We start from the raw sequence: 16,351 nt of genomic DNA on the forward strand, positions 1-16,351 counted from the left end.
AGAAAGATTCCCTATGAGTCTCAGGACCACAGGACCAGCTTTTGGCTCCTCATCCAACTTGAAAAGTTTTTTTTCTTTCTTTTTTTGCCGCACTAAAGGCAGAAATTGTAAAATTGCTGTAAATCAATGTTCTTTCAGTCCAGACCACAGACATAACGAAAGCAGAGGATGACAAAGATGATAATTGAGCTTACTCATCCAGCTGAATGGTGCTCAGGTTACAATGCAGTTGTTGTTACAGACATTGCACAAAGATGTTTTCATCTGTCTGCTTAAGCAACACAGGGCTGGGCATCAGCTGGGATTTTAGCCACATCCCGTGAAGCCTCTTCGATCCTCCAAGAGAGCACAGACTTAACAATTATTGCAAAAATAACCCTGGAGTTAGATTAGACTAGTTAAGACTGGGTTTATTTCATGTCTGGAAAGCTGGACCACAGACAGCAGATTTAATGGTCTGATTCATCCCTATTGCATCAGTACAGACAGATACTGTAGGCCACTTTGTGGTGACCCAGTACAGCAAGAAGCTAAATAAATATCTGCCACATTCAAGTACACACTGAGGCGTACTTTGCTTCTCCAAATGCATAAAGAAATACTGACTGTGGCATCTGATATTGACTCTAACTGAGGGGAAAAACAGGGGAAAGAATACCTAAAGGATCGATACAGAAGGCCTGTTAATGGATTTCTGCATTTCTGCTGTTCAGTAAAGAGAGAAAAACACACGGCAGACAGTGTTGCATGCACAGAGGAGGAGAATGATGGAGAATACTAAAAGTGAGAAAGAGACAGAAGAGCTGATAACCATATAGAGAGGAGGAGCGAGAGTGCAGTTTTACACAGATATGGATGGTTGGAGGGTCGATCGTTACCCCATACACTGCATGCATGCCTGCCTGCCTTTCGCTGCCTGATTGCCTGGCACACATTTGCATTAGAGCTGAGAGGAGTCGAGCAGAAGCGCGCAGCCAGAGAAGTCTTTGATCTCTCAGCCTCTGTCTCTTTGATGCACCGTGTGGAAACACACCAGCAGATTTGGGAACGACGGGATGATGTTGAGTGTTAAGTGGATGTGTGTGTGGGTTTTTTTTGAGTGTCTGTGTGTGTCATGTGTGATCTCTGTGAGGGAAATGGTGTACATAGCTGGAATGACTGTGCAAATCTGTCAAGAACTTGATTGCAGCCCAAATGAGCACACACACACGTACATGTCTGCATGGGTTGCCCTATTTTGTTAAGGACAAGTGCATTCAAGTTGGAGGAAATGAAATAGCTCCCCTTTGTTCCTGCCGTTCTTCAGGATTATCAAACATCACAGCGGCTCCGACAGCCACGAGTGTCAAGCAGCAGATTTACATCCAACACCATCGGCCCGTGCTTTTCTCGGAAAATGTCATTTCACATTTTGCGCCTGGGTTCAAATTCGAGGCAGTGCACCGAGATAATCTGTGGATTTGGACTCCGTGCATGTATTGACAACGCTCTCTCCCCACGTCTCTTCATCTGTCTCTCCTTCCCCAATCCGCCCCACCTCACCTCCCTAGACTCTCTCTCATCCTTTGCCTCCTCTCTCCTCATTCTTATCTCTGCTTTTCCCCCGCCTGTCAAGGATGATTTCAGGCTTGTTGCGTCTGGCCTGACTTTGTGGGGTGCGACCGAAACAGTAATTACAACAGTCTCTGAATAGCTTTTCCTCCCTCCCTCCTACCTATCATCCGCGGGCTTAACCCCGCTCTCCAAACTGACATGCAGGGGCCAGAAAAACAGCCCGCGTAGAGAACCATTAACCCACAATTAAATCACAATCACAACAGCAAAGGACGGGTGACATTTAAATCCATCAATTGATGTGGAATTAGGAGCACTCTTCACAAGATGCATTCTCTTCTAAATATGATGGTGCAGACAAAGGAAAAGTGAATTAATAAAATATTTCACAGTATGTGGGCCAAAGGGGGCAGCTGGGAACCACTGGGTAGACATTTACAGGTTAGGCCAAAGGGGTTTAAAATTGTCTGCACAGGTAAATACAGGTTACTGTAGTTCACTGATTCACAAGTGGAATAAGATTAAAAACAGAAATGAGGCAAAGAACAGAGGCTTTGTGGCTGAACCATAAGGCTCACAGGAATTGTGGCACCACTTCACATGGGCATGAAAGCCCATCGCCTTCAGTTTTATGATAGAAATATAAATATCTTCACATATAACCTGTTGGGTAGGTCCAAGCTTACAGTTTGGAGGTTAATGATGTCATTTTTAGCATGTTAGCTGACTTTTTCTACAAAAGAACCTAAGGAATAAATCTATGGACAGTACTGCTTCAAGACCGGCCTTGCTCTCAAGAACCAGTGAAGACGGAAAAGTGGCAGCTTATAACTTTATCACCACCCTTAAACTTGCTACTGGTATTAGTCTTGGAACAAATTGAAAAAAAGTTCTGACCTAATGAAGAAAGAAGGTTATCAAAGTAATTAAAGCTCATCATCAAAGAGAGGGGAGTGTCTGTACCCGCTTCATGGAGAAGGTAATGTGCACTTCAGTCCAAGAAGAAAAGAAGATGTCATGCAAACATCCAAAATATCCATCACGCTTTCTCTTACACGAATCATGACAGTAGGTTCTGTGGCAATTCAGTTAGTAGTTAGTACAAAAAAATTGACCTGCTGGTGTACTTTAGTGTGGATTTGTCATCTGGGAGCCATGGATGTTAGTAGTAGTCTTAGTATTTACAATTGCCTTGTTTAACCTTTGCTCTGGACCAAAGTTTGATCAAAGGGTGAACCAACCAACATTGCCACCCCTACAGCCATGATCCCGATCCCTACCTCGATCTTGCCAACAATCACCAACAATCTATTAAGATGAAATAGTCTAGACAGGCAAATATCAGCAACAATACATTTCTACTGGATTATGATAAGCTGGATCAACGGTGTCTGCTTACATGTGGATCACATGCTGAGAACAAGATAGGGGCATTTAGCTCGAGTAGATGGTGCGATAATATCTGGACACGGAAAACTAATCAGATGGAATCAGTAACAAAATGTCTCAGGCTGAGAGCCGAAGGCCTCCAACATGGCCACTGAAGAATGTGATGTGTCATCCTAAAGCTGCGAGAGGTGAAATGCCTATTCAACATTTGGCTCTGACACAGCAGAATGATGTCGGCCTTCAATCTAATATCAAGGTTGTGCTGAAATGAAAGCAATTTGATATTGCCAGAAAGGAGAATGAGGAAATGAGATTGATGTTGTGAGGAGAATGGGTAGGTGGTGAGATGCGGAAAAAAAGGAAGTGAGCCAAGGCAGAAAGCTGCACAGTTCGTGTTTTATGCTGAAATGGCACTCAAGCTTTAATACCATATGAAGAAGGTCGTTTTTTTTGTTTGGTTTTTATTTTCTTAAAGAGAGCAGGGTCAACGCTGCTTCATGTGTGGTCGAGCAGGAGAAATGTAAGGTTAGCAGGAACGCACATCTCAAAATGAGAAAAAAAACTTACTTCATGGGTTTGAATAGTGCCTGTCCGTAGTTCTGGAAGGTCATGATGAGCTTCAGCTGAGTGCCTCCAGATTTCATTGCTGTTGGAGTCAAACAGACAAGGTCGCTATTAACTTCAACTGATATTAGCTACACATGTTTTGCGGGTATGTTGAAGAAATGAGTCCTGCCCTGAGATAAACTGACCCACTGTATATCGGTTTTAGTTAAATCAAAAATTTCTCCCATTAAATTTCTGAATCATACCTTCTTGCTACTGTTTCTAAGTTTCTTTCTAAAATTTATAGCCCACATATTATTTATTAATGTTGTTTGCACTACTTTCTCGCACAATCTCACTCTTACTTTTTACTCTTTTTTTAACTTAACTTCACTTTTATTTTTTATTTTGGTTTTTAATAATCATTGTTGTGTATAAATAATTTTTTTTCAGGTATCTCACAGTATAAAAGCGCTCATTAAATGCCTGTGCACATGTATGGCTAGTAACACTGCCATACATGTGTATTAATGCAATTCCTTAACAGCAACAGACTTTGCACCCTTTGTTCTCATACATCATAAATTTGAAGTATGTTCTGCTTACATTTAGCAAACCTGTAGATGGATTAGGCATGATCTTGTTTTAAATGGGAATGATTTGATTTACACTTGAGCGACATCTCACAGCACAGCAGAAACATCAATCTCCTCTGCTATTTAAGTGAAGAGCCCCGCTGCATATGTAAGCTCATACACGAGTGGTGGCAATGTGTCTTTTCTAAGCCAGTTATGTTTGTGTGTTTGAACTCCAAAAAGACAGAGAGCTGATGTCACAGTGTTTGTTTGATGGCAAAGGATAGCGAGAGGGTGAAGGACACCCAGTGCGCATCCAGCGCTCGTTGCTCCTCTGCTGTTTACTCCCTCCCCAGTATTCTCCTGGGGGTCTGTCCCTCTGTTGCTGTTTCTGTGTGTGTGTGTGTGTGTGTGTGTGTGTCTTTGTGTTTTTTTATTCATCCTTCCATCTTTCATGTTCTCTCCCTTTTTGAACACGATAATGCAGTCTAAAGGCCCTCATGGGACTAGCTGGTGCCAGAATGACAGCAGAAAACCAAACTGAAATTCACCAAAAAAAAAAGGGAGCAGAGATGACAGAGTGCCCGTTATTTCCTACACACTGATCGACTGGAGGCTGTTTTTCGGTGGCGCGTTGCCAGAGAACGACCTCCTCTATCAATGTGTTCATTTATGTTTACATACATGAATCATGACGGCAAGCAGACTGTTTACAGAAAAATAGAGGCAGAAAGATCAGTGTCCATCTGCCCCCCCACCTGCTGCTGTGCAAAGCTGTGTGTGTGTGCTTATGCAGACATTTGGGATATCTCAAATAATGGATACCCCTGACTGTAGTCGCTAGGAACTCATGCATGCAAGGGGCCATGAAAATAATGTTTCAGCTTCCACTCTCAGCGAGCAAACCGTATTCACCGAGCCTGCCGTGTTGCAAAGCGTTTACCTGTGTCTCTGCTCGGGCTGTGAGCTTACAGGTTCATCCTATCAGCTTCGATATTGTCCTCTTTTCCATGCTCGGTCTTCATATAATACATCTAAGATCTCCTATGCCGAATTTGAGATAATAGATGACTACTGTTGGCTTCTATTGGTAGCCTGCCTGAGGCCTGTGCTAAGACTCTGTAATTACTGAGCCACCATGTATTCAGCTGGCAAGAGATGCTGAGAACTGCTTCCGCTATCCACCCAGGCCGACAGACAGAAAGCAAGAGGAAGAAAAATCTGAGAAAATTAGAGAGCGTCTTGACTAGAACAACAGAAAAGAAGGATATTCCTCTGCTAGTTATGCTGCATGAAGGCTAGTTTCATAAGTATACAGCATCCCCAACAATTTTTTAATCTTTGCTGCAGACCACTTAGATTTTAGTCACTGGCAGAAAAACCTGAAATCTGGGAATCTACCTTTTTTCAGCGAGCTAATGATAGGAGACCTTAGGTCAACAAGCACTCTTGGAATGAGGAAGCTAGACTGAGCCAAGCAGGAACAAAAAAAAAAAAAAAAACAGAGAAAGAAGGTAAAAAGAAAGATTTAGGTTCAGTATAGGCAGATGACGCAACACATTATCACCTCTATCAGGTATCTACTGACACTTTCTTCAAGTATTTGGGGGTTCTCTGCCGCTTGCTAGGTTTATGGCCCACCTGCCAATCAAATAAAAAGTCGGAGTTTGATTTGATTCAAACGGCAGTGTAGCTGTGTGATTTGCATCGAGACCAGGTGTTCTCTCGGGCTTGATGTATTCCACTGCGACGCTTTTGTGGAAATACATGAGAAGAGACCGGGGTGTTATATTATACCTTCAGCCTTGTGAGGCGGGAGCGTGCGAGCTGATCGGATTCAGCGCCCACAGCTCGCTTCCATCTTCATGCACGCTTGTGTGTACAACTTTGAGATCAAGGAGCACGCTTCGCAGTCAGTTAGCAGCCCCTCCTCACAACCGCCGGCCCAACTTGGGCTGCTTACGCGAGCGTGCAGAGGAAATTTGTTTTGTGCGGCTTGCTGTATTTTGGGCCTCGCCGATGAAATAATTTTAGATACAGTCGTCCCTTTTTCCGCTTCAGGTGGTGTTAAACAGTTGTTCACATAATAACTCCACCCAGTAGTGTAGAGGGAATCAGAGCTGAGCATTACAGAGCTGTCAGTTCAACAGGCTCAGCATGCAGCGACTGAAAAGTGATGATCAATAAAAGGCACTTCAGTCACAACTAGGCTTCGTTTTTATCCCAGCAAGTAGCCTTGAAGCTTTATCTGCTCCTGTAAGATTATTTTCTATCCACTGTGATCATGATTTTGGATTTCCAAAACTTAAACATGTATAATAGAAGTCCAGAGGATCATCACGCATACACTTAAATAAAAATTTCTTGCTTAAATAGAGGTTATTTAGGTTAAAGCTCTGTAAATGTTTGTGGAAAGACATCAGCATCGGTCGATGTTGGCCTTCTTAACCTGAAAGGAAAAGAGTTTTCTTGATTCTTAACATATCATTTTTTGTGCTAGCTTAACTTAGAAAGGAAGGACTTAAAAACTGTACTTATAATTTTCTCACCAGCAATATCGGCATCTGTTGTGTTTGCTTATCGCCATTGGCCACACTAGTTAAGCCATTTAATAACAGGTCATTATTTTAAAATGCCAGGAAAGAGGAGAACTGTGTAAACTGTAATTAAAAATGAGACATGTTTGTGATGATTGGGTGAGCTGACCCAGTCATCACAAGCGATATCTTTATTGGATTGCACAGGTTTTAAACCATGAGCACAACAATCGGTATCTGTGTCCATCAGTAGACACTGGCCTATCAGCCAGTTCTGAAGTAAGACACCGCACTCCCTATAATCTCGTTTTAGCGGTTCACCAAATGACACCGGAAAGGTGGCTGAGCTCTTTCACCTTCAGCTGCAAAATGCACAGATTTAATCCACACACGCTGCAGTGACGCATGTCAGCCCAAAATAAGTGAGAAACGTTTTCTGCAGTGTCAACATGGTGTCTTCAGACCAAATGTAATTTTGACCCTCCATCTGTTCACTGAAGCCCACCTACTGGTTTTTGTTTCGATCAAGCTGCCCCCCTGTGCTGACTTATATGACTCACCCACGCTGGTGATCCTCTGGGTAGCCAGGTCCTTCAGAAGAGCATCGATGACCGGGTTGTGTCTGGAGTACAACTCGTATCGATTAATCCCAATGTGGAAGCGGAGCCAGTTGGGGTAGGAATCGGCTGTCAGTTCCCCAGTCTGGCTGAACTCGTCTATGTTGCTCTCCCCAGCCCTGGAGAGAAGAAGAGGGACAAGGAGAGAACAGAGAGGTAGAGATTGTTATTATTAGTATTCCTGTTACTTGTAATGTTATTACTTTATTATTGCACATGACTGAACTTTACTGTAATGTTCAAAGAAATTATGAAATATTTATTTGTAGGTTTTGTTGCATTAAAGTTTGGCTTTAAACACTTTACCATGCCTGATCCTCCGCTGCTTTGGGGTCAAATCTAATGTCCGTGTTGACGTTGAACAGCGTGTCCTCGTCTGTCAAAGGCGGCAACGACGTTTTATATAAAGGATGGTCATACAGAGCTGACAGCCTTGAACCTTTAGCCGGCACGTTCTTGTCAACCCCGGCGTCCTGCATGAACTGCCTCTTCCTGTCACCACGTTGTCCGTGATGGTCAAGTCTCCTGAAAGCTTGGGATTTATCTCCTGCAACCGGGACCCTCTCCAGGGAGTGCAGGGAAACATTTGAGCTGGGCTCGTTGCTGAAGTCCTGGAGGATCCGCAGACTGTGTTTGTTAGGCCAACCCTGCTTGCCCCAGCTCTTTGGCTCCTCGCTCGGCGTGTGCGAGCAGGAGCAGCCGGTGCTGCCGTGCCTCTCCAGCTTTGGTAACAAGTCTATCATGATGTGCATGGAGCATGCAATTAGGAACACCATGAGGATCAAAACCCGGAATTTGCGCAGGAGAATCATCTTCATGGTCTCCCTTTTGAGTAGATGTGAGTACTTACTGCAAATGATCAGCACGCAGATGAACAGGCTGACTACATCGCTGATGATGTTTATCAGACTGGACGCCAATCTAATGAAATACACATTAAACACGTAGGACCCATCTTCGCTTGCCGTCTTGAGTAAAGGATTCAGTGTTCAGCCTTTGTATTTTCAACATCAGAGTCCTGCTTGTGGGTTTTAGGCGAGATCCCCGAAGCGCCAAACCATCCGCACGAGTCCAGGTAAAACAGGTCGAGTCGCTTCAGACCAACGGTCGATTTGCTCAAGCCTCATCCTCTTCGCACTGGCCCCGGTCTCCTTTCCTTGTCCGCCAGTAAAATTATCAGAGGGAATGCAGGCTACAAGACGAGTGAAGCAGCCGGGACAAGAAGAGAAAACGATCCGTTAAACGTCGGTGCCCGAGAGGTCCGACAGCGCGCATCGATCTCACCGACCAGCCTGCGCAAGGAAGAGTGGCCTGGGTTAGCCGGGACGTCAGCCCGGAACAGACACACGAGAAGTGCAGCTCTTCACATTTAAGTGTTGTTTCTGGGGGAAAGTCCCCGGGAAGTAGTCGACGTGTTTACTCCAATTCACCTATAAGCGATCCGGGATGCGTAATTCTGCCACATCGAGAGCCGTCAAACCACCAGAGGCGAGCCAAAGGAGTAAGGTAACAGGAGACCGAAATCTCCCTCCCTCCCGGGGCCGGGCAACCTTTAGGAGTACAGCGGGACAAGAGATCGCACCTCTTGTAGAATGTGTGAATCTGGGTGGGTGTGTTAAATATGATGATGAAGCCGAAGCTAGATCCTGCCTTTGCGCAGCGTCACAGTGCACAGATTGGCTGAGGAGAGAGAGAGAGAGAGAGAGAGAGGGTGAGGGAGGGAGGGAGGGAGGGAGAGCGAGAGAAGGGGGGAGGACAGTGAGACCATGTGAAGCATATAACTGCTTGTCTGTATTCCTCTTGGAATAAATCCTCATTGCACATCCCGGCTGCGCAAGAAGAGGGCGTCTTTCTCCTGGCCAATATCCAGGCTGGCTCACACGCAGCAGCAAAGTATTTTATTTTATTTATTTATTTATCTTTAAATCTCAAATTCATCTGCTGGAATCTCTCTGAAATGTCTCCTCCGAGACGGCACTCAATCCATCGATAATACATTAGACAGGCCTATTAGACCGCTCATCAGTCTGAGGATCCAGTTCCATCCTCCACTGCTGCCACTCAGCAGCAATCGCATCTTCAATAATGTTTAAAGGCTGCATGAAATGAAAACCACAAAGCACCTTTCAGCGCTGCATTCTGAAGGCAAAGAAATGACTTTGGCAGCAAAGAAAAATGAACAGGCTCCTTGCTTTCCTGCTGCCCTCACCTCAGACCTATATAGCATACCACAAAAAGTCCATTTACTAAATACTGAAATGAGAGATTCTTCTTCTCTCGGCCAAACTATTTGGTCAGCTGGGTAACGTTTCATCCTTATGGCTAATTGGAGTGGCATTAAGGTCCCCCACACCCTTCCCAGTGGCTGTAAATAGGTTCAAAGAAGCAATAAACTACTATATGTCATATATGCATATGTTTATGAGTAACTAATCATGCTGTCTGTGATTACCTCTCTAGATTGGTTTATAATTAAAAAGGGCCCAGAAGACAGAGGGAGGGGGGAGGTTGTGGCAGTGGCTGCTGCACTAACACTGATTCATAAGAAATGAAAGTGGAGATGACTTAAGAAAGGCTCTGTACGGGAATTTACCCAGTGGAACAAAGCATTAGTTGTGAATGTTAATGAAGCTGCTATAGAGGCAAAATTAAAACAACAGTGTAGAGATCTCTGCTAATCTGATGTGTGTGTGTGTTTGTGTGTGTGCGTGTGTGCTGGAGATACACTGAGGAGGAAGCAGGAAGAAAGACACTAACAATGGATTTATCCACCTATCCCCGCAGCATTGTCTATTGAGTCACATATAAGATTGCTGTAATTCCCCTGGAGGACCCTAAGGCGGACTTACCCCTATATTAGTGAGTAATGGAGGGTTAACGAATATAAGATACAATGACCAGTGACATTTTGGGGGCCCCTTTAACAGTGGCTGATTCACAACAAAGCAAAAAGGTCCATCAGATTGGCCTCTGTGGTGTTTGATGTCAGTCACGGCGTCAGCGCCGAAGACAAAGTGATGCTTGTTGTCCGCCCAGATCTCGTGCCAGCCACTGCAGCCTGTGGCCCACTAGCCTGAGGTGAAACAAGCAGAGATGAATGTGTATCGATGTCAGTCAGACATGGATCGCGGCAGTCGATGGGTCAGTGGTTCTTCGCGAGGCCTGTCATGCGCAATCATGGCTGAGCCCTTCAATTGGAATCCAAAGGAATGGTTGATTCTCCCACTTTTTCATTTTGTGTTGGTGTGTAAGGGGGGGTGATGTGTCAACACATTTTTCTTTACTTATTTTTGTGCTGTCACAGGACATTAACGCTTCGGCTGTGGTAATAGAAGTGGACTGTTGTGAGATGACAATTTGCAACACCCAATTATTGGCCTCACTCTATTATTGAGCAGAAACACGAGTTTAAACACAAACGAAGCGCAGCTCAAAAACAAGAAAAAAATCAACAACATAACAATAGCCAGACAAAGACACCTAAGTTTGGGGTTTCCAGTGTCAAATTTCAGCCTTTGTCTGGAACGCCATGCCTGAAAAAAAGAAAAACAAAACTTGTTTTTGACTGGTGTGCTTTCGGTGACAACCTATGATGCAACAGACTGATTGAGAAACACCATCCACTATCACATGCCATGTGGGAACACTATCAAAAGCACCTAGACCTTGCACAGACAAGATCAGGAGAAGTAGAGGGGCTGGGTATCCTAACAGATAGCTGACTACAGCAAAGGTCGTAAATATATAAGATTTATGTCCTCTACACTTCACAGTGTCTCTCAGCGAGATCACTCAGAAGATACTGAGATAGCGTGAGCCGCGCTCCTATCTGGACTATCGCAGTGAAGAGTGAGCTTCGCTACTGTACAAAGTCTGCCAAATCAATTCAGGGGAGAGGGGATTCAAGTCGAAATGATGTTTTCATTTTCTTAGCAGCTCTACCGTTTTATCGATTTCATGTAAAGAAAAAAATTAAGAAATAAAATAAAACAAAGATCTATATCAAAACAATCTGTGTCGTTAGGTTTTATTGCATTGTAAATAACAGAGACGCTGAATAGCAAAACAACAGCCAATCAGCTGCCACCTGAGGAAAATTATGAGCATGTCGTGTTGTTGTGCTAACACCTGCATGTTTATGAGGTTTCATTTATCTATTCATCATCTTGCTAAAGATGTTGGCAAGTGTATTTTGTTTTTTTTAGCATGGCCTGTGACTTTAACAGAAATAAGCACGGCATTTTGATCTAGATTGAGCAAATTTGCACATTTGCAGTAGCGCTCATGGGTTTGGCACACTTTTTAAGTAGTTTTAAGTGGTATAAGAAGGTGTTATGTCTGCCAATATAAATTATGTGTTTCTTTCTGTTCATTTAAGTACAGATTTGGCCTTGATAACCTGAAATAACTGCCCACAGGCGTTGCCAGGATGTCTGCCAGGTGCAAGACTTTCTTCTAGAAAGATTTTGTTCATGGTACACTAGATTAAACGAAAGTATTTTAAAACACTTTTGAAAAGAAGATATGATCCACGCGCCATGCTGGATTATGTCTCACACTCTTACAGAAAAGGGTGTATCAAAGGAATGGAGCCATTATAGGCTGGGAACTTTTTTCTTTTTAATTAATAATTATTATTTTTCTAGATTTCTATACCTGTTAAATCCAGAATCAAATTTAAAATCCTTCTCCTCATATACAAGGTCTTAAATAATCAGGCCATCATAGTACCTTTTGGTACCAAGGGTATTTAGAAGTAGAATGGGAAGCAGAGCCTTCAGCTTTCAGGCCCCTCTTCTGTAAAATCAGCTCCCAGTTTGGATTCGGGAGACAGACACCCTCTCTACTTTAAATATTAGGCTTAAAACGTCCCTTTTTGACAAAGCATATAGTTAGGGATGGATCACGTGACCCTGAATCCTCCCTTAGTTAGGCTGCAAAAGGCCTAGGCTGCTGGAAGCATCCCATGAATCACTGTATATTTTTTCTTCACTCTCTATGTGTTTATACACCACTTTAAATTGAATCATTAGTTATTATTAACCTCTGGTTCTCTTCCACAGCCTGTCTTTGCCCTTTCTTACTCCACTCAATTCTAAGTTGCTCACAGCAGGGCTGCCTCTCCCTCAGGGTCTCTTCCTGTAAAAGGGGTTTTTTCCTTCCCACTTTTGCCTTCCCCAGTGCAGATTAACATGCAACATGCAAGATTTGTTATCATTTGTTATTGTTGGCTTTAGTTTAGTTGTAGTCATTGTGTGATTTTCTCATGCCAGGAGCAGCCAAAACATGAAATTCACCCTGAAGCTGCACGGAAATGAAATGCTGACAGTTTTTTAGTTTTATGTGGACAGAAGTGAGATCAGGTTGAATCACAAACTGACAGGCGGCTCTCTCAAATCCCATCACTTTTTCAGCCATTCGCACGACCCTCTGTATCATCAGCGTTGCATATGTATTGTCTGCATAAATTCATTTGTCTGATGCGCCCTTGGTGTGACCAGGGCTGAGTGGGGAACAAGACTAATTTCCATCTCTGAGAAGCGCCGCACTCACTGCATCTGATACAGCACATGTGAATGGATATTATAGATAACAATACCCTCTGTTGGCCCCAATAAGCCTCACGACATCTTCGCTCCTCTCGCTCCTCAACCCTCCTCCTCGTCTTCTTCCCCTCCTCTCAGCCCCCACCCTCCTCATCTTCCATTAACAGTTGCCCAGCTTGGGAGTCCGATGTGTAAACACAAACACTTTTAAACTACTACAATAACATCTTAGGTTAGAAAAAAATCCCAAGAGAGCTGGTGAAATTTTTAAAATAATCAGATAGCTTCTGAATGAGTCACACCCAACGCAGCGCTCTCCTTTCAGTTTCAATACACTTGTGTACTCGGTGCGGGTTGTATTCTTTTGTTATCCCTTTTCATCTATTTCTCTATAATATTTGAATGAATGATGAGCTTTTTGTTTACACAATTATCACTTGTGGGTGTCAGCACAAAGCAAGCTTGACATTTTGCTTGATTGCATATTAAGGGTGTATGCGAGATATGTGTGTCCTCTTTGTGATCATCACTTTGTTCTTAGTTACAGAGGGATGGAAGTTGTTGATAAAAAAATAATAATTGGCATCTCATTTGTAAGAAATGTAATATTCATAGAGAATTCATTGTTCCTCAAGATGATGCCTGGGGGTTTTAAAAAAAAGCACATCTTGGCAGCCCTTTACACATCAGTACCTCTACACAAGCATTAGCGTATTTACAAAATATGCAGTGTATTCCTCCATGAATAATTATGACAAGATGGTAAACTAAAGTGGGCTGGGTTTTTTTTCTCATATTTAGCACTATCACAGTCACTGACCTGACAGCTAAAGCTACCTGTTGTCCTCCTGTTCCATATACAAAAAGCACCATAAATTAAACTAATAAATGAAGGGCTGTGTTTGTGTGTCATGCGTCTTGCCGGGGACACGAGGAAGTCCAGCACTGGGTTTGAACTCCTCGCTTAGAGGTGTTCGGTCATGCTTCAATAACAGTCAGATGTGAAAACATTAAGTGACCCTCGAGGGCTGACAGACTTTACAGCTGACCCCAGCCATCTCCAGCTTAATCAACTGATGGAGATTTTTTTTCCAAAGACGCTGCAGGTCACCCGCACGCTGGCCTGCTCTTGTATGAGATCTTTACCTGTGACTGCCAAGCCATCCATGCAACAAACACCATAAACATTTTTTGCAGAGGGCATTGTTATGCCCTCAATACCAGAAGGAACAAGTGGATCGCAGTGGCAGAAGAAAAGAACCGATCTGAGTCTCCAGCTTTAGATTGCTGGTAGCGAACACCACTGGAGTGCACACAGCTAACAACAAAACCTTTACTTGAATCAAACTTTCATGAGATCTCCTCCTCAATTTCTTCGAATTCACAGTGGAGAGCGTGCCGACTCAGGACATCACTGCACTGGTATACGGCAGCTGCACTGAGCAGGCCCACAGGGATTTGCAGTGTGGCGCACAGCTGCCTACAGTTGAGGAAATCTACTTGTCTAGATGTCAGAGAAGGGGACTCTAAGATTACTTGAGACCCCACTCATCCCCACTCACCACCCGCTTTGAACTGATCCCCTCTGGCAGATGTTACAGGACTTTGCACTCACACACCACAAGCATGCTGAGCAGCTCCCCCCCCCCCCCCCCCCCCCAAGCTGTTAGGCTCCCGAATCAGTGACCACCCCCCGTGTATTTATGTATTTATAGTTTACTACTGTTCAAATTTTTATTGCTACTTTTAAATCTCTCTTTTTTTTTGCCATTTAACTTATGTCTCTTTTTATTTTGTCTGCTTTTCTTTCTTTTTTTTAAACGGAGAACCACGGGATGCCTACCTAATTTTGTCATCTCTGCACTGCAGTACAACGGCACTAAAGTCTTTTTGAATCTCCAATCTAGAGATAGTGACAGCATGTTCAGTGAGCTGCAGCCAACGTCCTGTTGGTGTGTGTGTGTTCACAGACTGCAGTAAAACTTATTATTGCCCAATGTGAAGTTGTGTTGTACGCTGTCTTGCCTAAATACTGTTTTTTTATGTGTTTTTGTAACTGCAGTTATAGTGGCAAAAAAAGCAACTAATAAAAGTTGAGCTTTCCCTTAGTGTTTTTAACAATTCATCACACACACACACACACACACACACACACACACACACACACACACACACACACACACACACACACACACACACACACACACACACACAGGCATAAATAACAACAGACATGAGACAGCATGAAGGGAGGAGCTGGGGTGGATGTGAATGTGAATGAATCAGCCTGTCAGCTGATGTGGATTGGCTGAGCTCAATTTAACTAACACTTTGCTCACTGTATTTTTCTGATAGCTTTGCTTTAAAATTTCTCTTTTTTGCACTGGAAACTAGACTAGAGCCATGGCAGCAGGTCTGTGAAGCTAAAAATGGACATTGTTTAGATGCTAGCATCTTAGTATTTGCTAATTAAGAGCTCCAGGTTCTTATGTGCGAAAACTTTAATAATTTATTTCACATTACTGAAACCTAACTGAAATTTAGACTGAAGATGATGCACAATGAAAACAGTGAAAGGCTCACCAAAGCTGCCATCGTTGATTCTGAACATCCATACCATGCCAAATGTCACCACAAACATCTATAGGAATCACCCTGTTTAAACTACTGAAGTACAAAAAATATTGTAAAACATACATGATCTTACAGTGAGATACCAACCAACATCCCAAACACGCCATCACTGTCGTGTTTGTATAAAAGCTTAGAACCCATGAAAGTTTAAAGTCTTTGATTTCTACCTGCACAAACTACTCAGTGTGAATAATCAATGAGCCTGCAGCTCATTTACTTATCTGACCTCTAAGGGATGAGTCAAAAATGAGAGGAAGAAGAAATAAAAGAAGTCCCTAGCGGGCTAAAAAATCTGGAAAGTAGTAAAGGGAGGATGCGTCTTTCCCCTTTAAGACTGGTAAATGGTGACACCTCTACTCTGGGGGCATCACTTAAAACATCTTAAAAGCCCAGACTGTCTGTGGCTATAATAAGATGTTATTGAAAAGAGATCTCCTGACCCAGTCTACTACCCTCTGCTATCACACTTTGGTACTGACTCTCCTTGCTTTCTCTACCTTTGAGGTTATTTTTAAGTATGTTTAGGAGTCACGCAGTCAGCACTATACTTACCAGGTGTATGTCTTGTTTGGTTTGGGTGACTTCAGACTCCCGAGTCCTGTGGAGAGGAGGACAAAAATGGGTAGTGTATAAATGAGTGTTTTGAGCAGGAGTGTGTGTATGTGTGTGTGCTTGTGGGTGGATACCTGGGTCACTAGGTACAGTGATCTGGCGGCATCCAACCAGAGGCCCTCGCTGTGTCCTGCTGGCTGCTCTGTAATCCTATAATTAGAACTTGGGTGGACCACTTTAATGAAGGCTGGCTTGGATGGATTGCTGTTGCTGTTTGGATCATTTTGGTACGAGCGTGTGTTTATTTTAGAGTGTGTGGCTCTGTTGACTGCCAGGCCTCCCCAATATAGAGTTCACTGCTCGGGTCCAGATATAGTAGCGACCCTCGGCGCCCTTCCTGC

General features: G+C 43.5%; 1 protein-coding gene across 1 annotated transcript in view; it reads right to left on the reverse strand.

Annotated features, from left to right (window-relative positions):
• The window catches only part of fam20cb (FAM20C golgi associated secretory pathway kinase b), a 63,575-nt gene extending 54,713 nt beyond the window's left edge, over nt 1-8,862 (reverse strand). Inside the window, exons 1-3 of the mRNA XM_085465770.1 lie at nt 7,525-8,862; nt 7,162-7,337; nt 3,511-3,589 (exon numbers count right to left, since the gene is read on the reverse strand). Of these exons, the coding sequence (XP_085321896.1) occupies nt 3,511-3,589; nt 7,162-7,337; nt 7,525-8,036 (767 nt within the window). The 5' untranslated portion in view covers nt 8,037-8,862. The remainder of the gene's footprint in view (nt 1-3,510; nt 3,590-7,161; nt 7,338-7,524) is intronic.
• Between the last annotated feature and the right edge of the window lie 7,489 nt (nt 8,863-16,351).

This window comes from Copadichromis virginalis, linkage group LG8 (assembly GCF_057382275.1).
Source record: "Copadichromis virginalis isolate Kocher_CV1m ecotype Utaka linkage group LG8, C_Virginalis_male_GT1.1, whole genome shotgun sequence".
Taxonomy (NCBI): Eukaryota; Metazoa; Chordata; class Actinopteri; order Cichliformes; family Cichlidae; genus Copadichromis; species Copadichromis virginalis.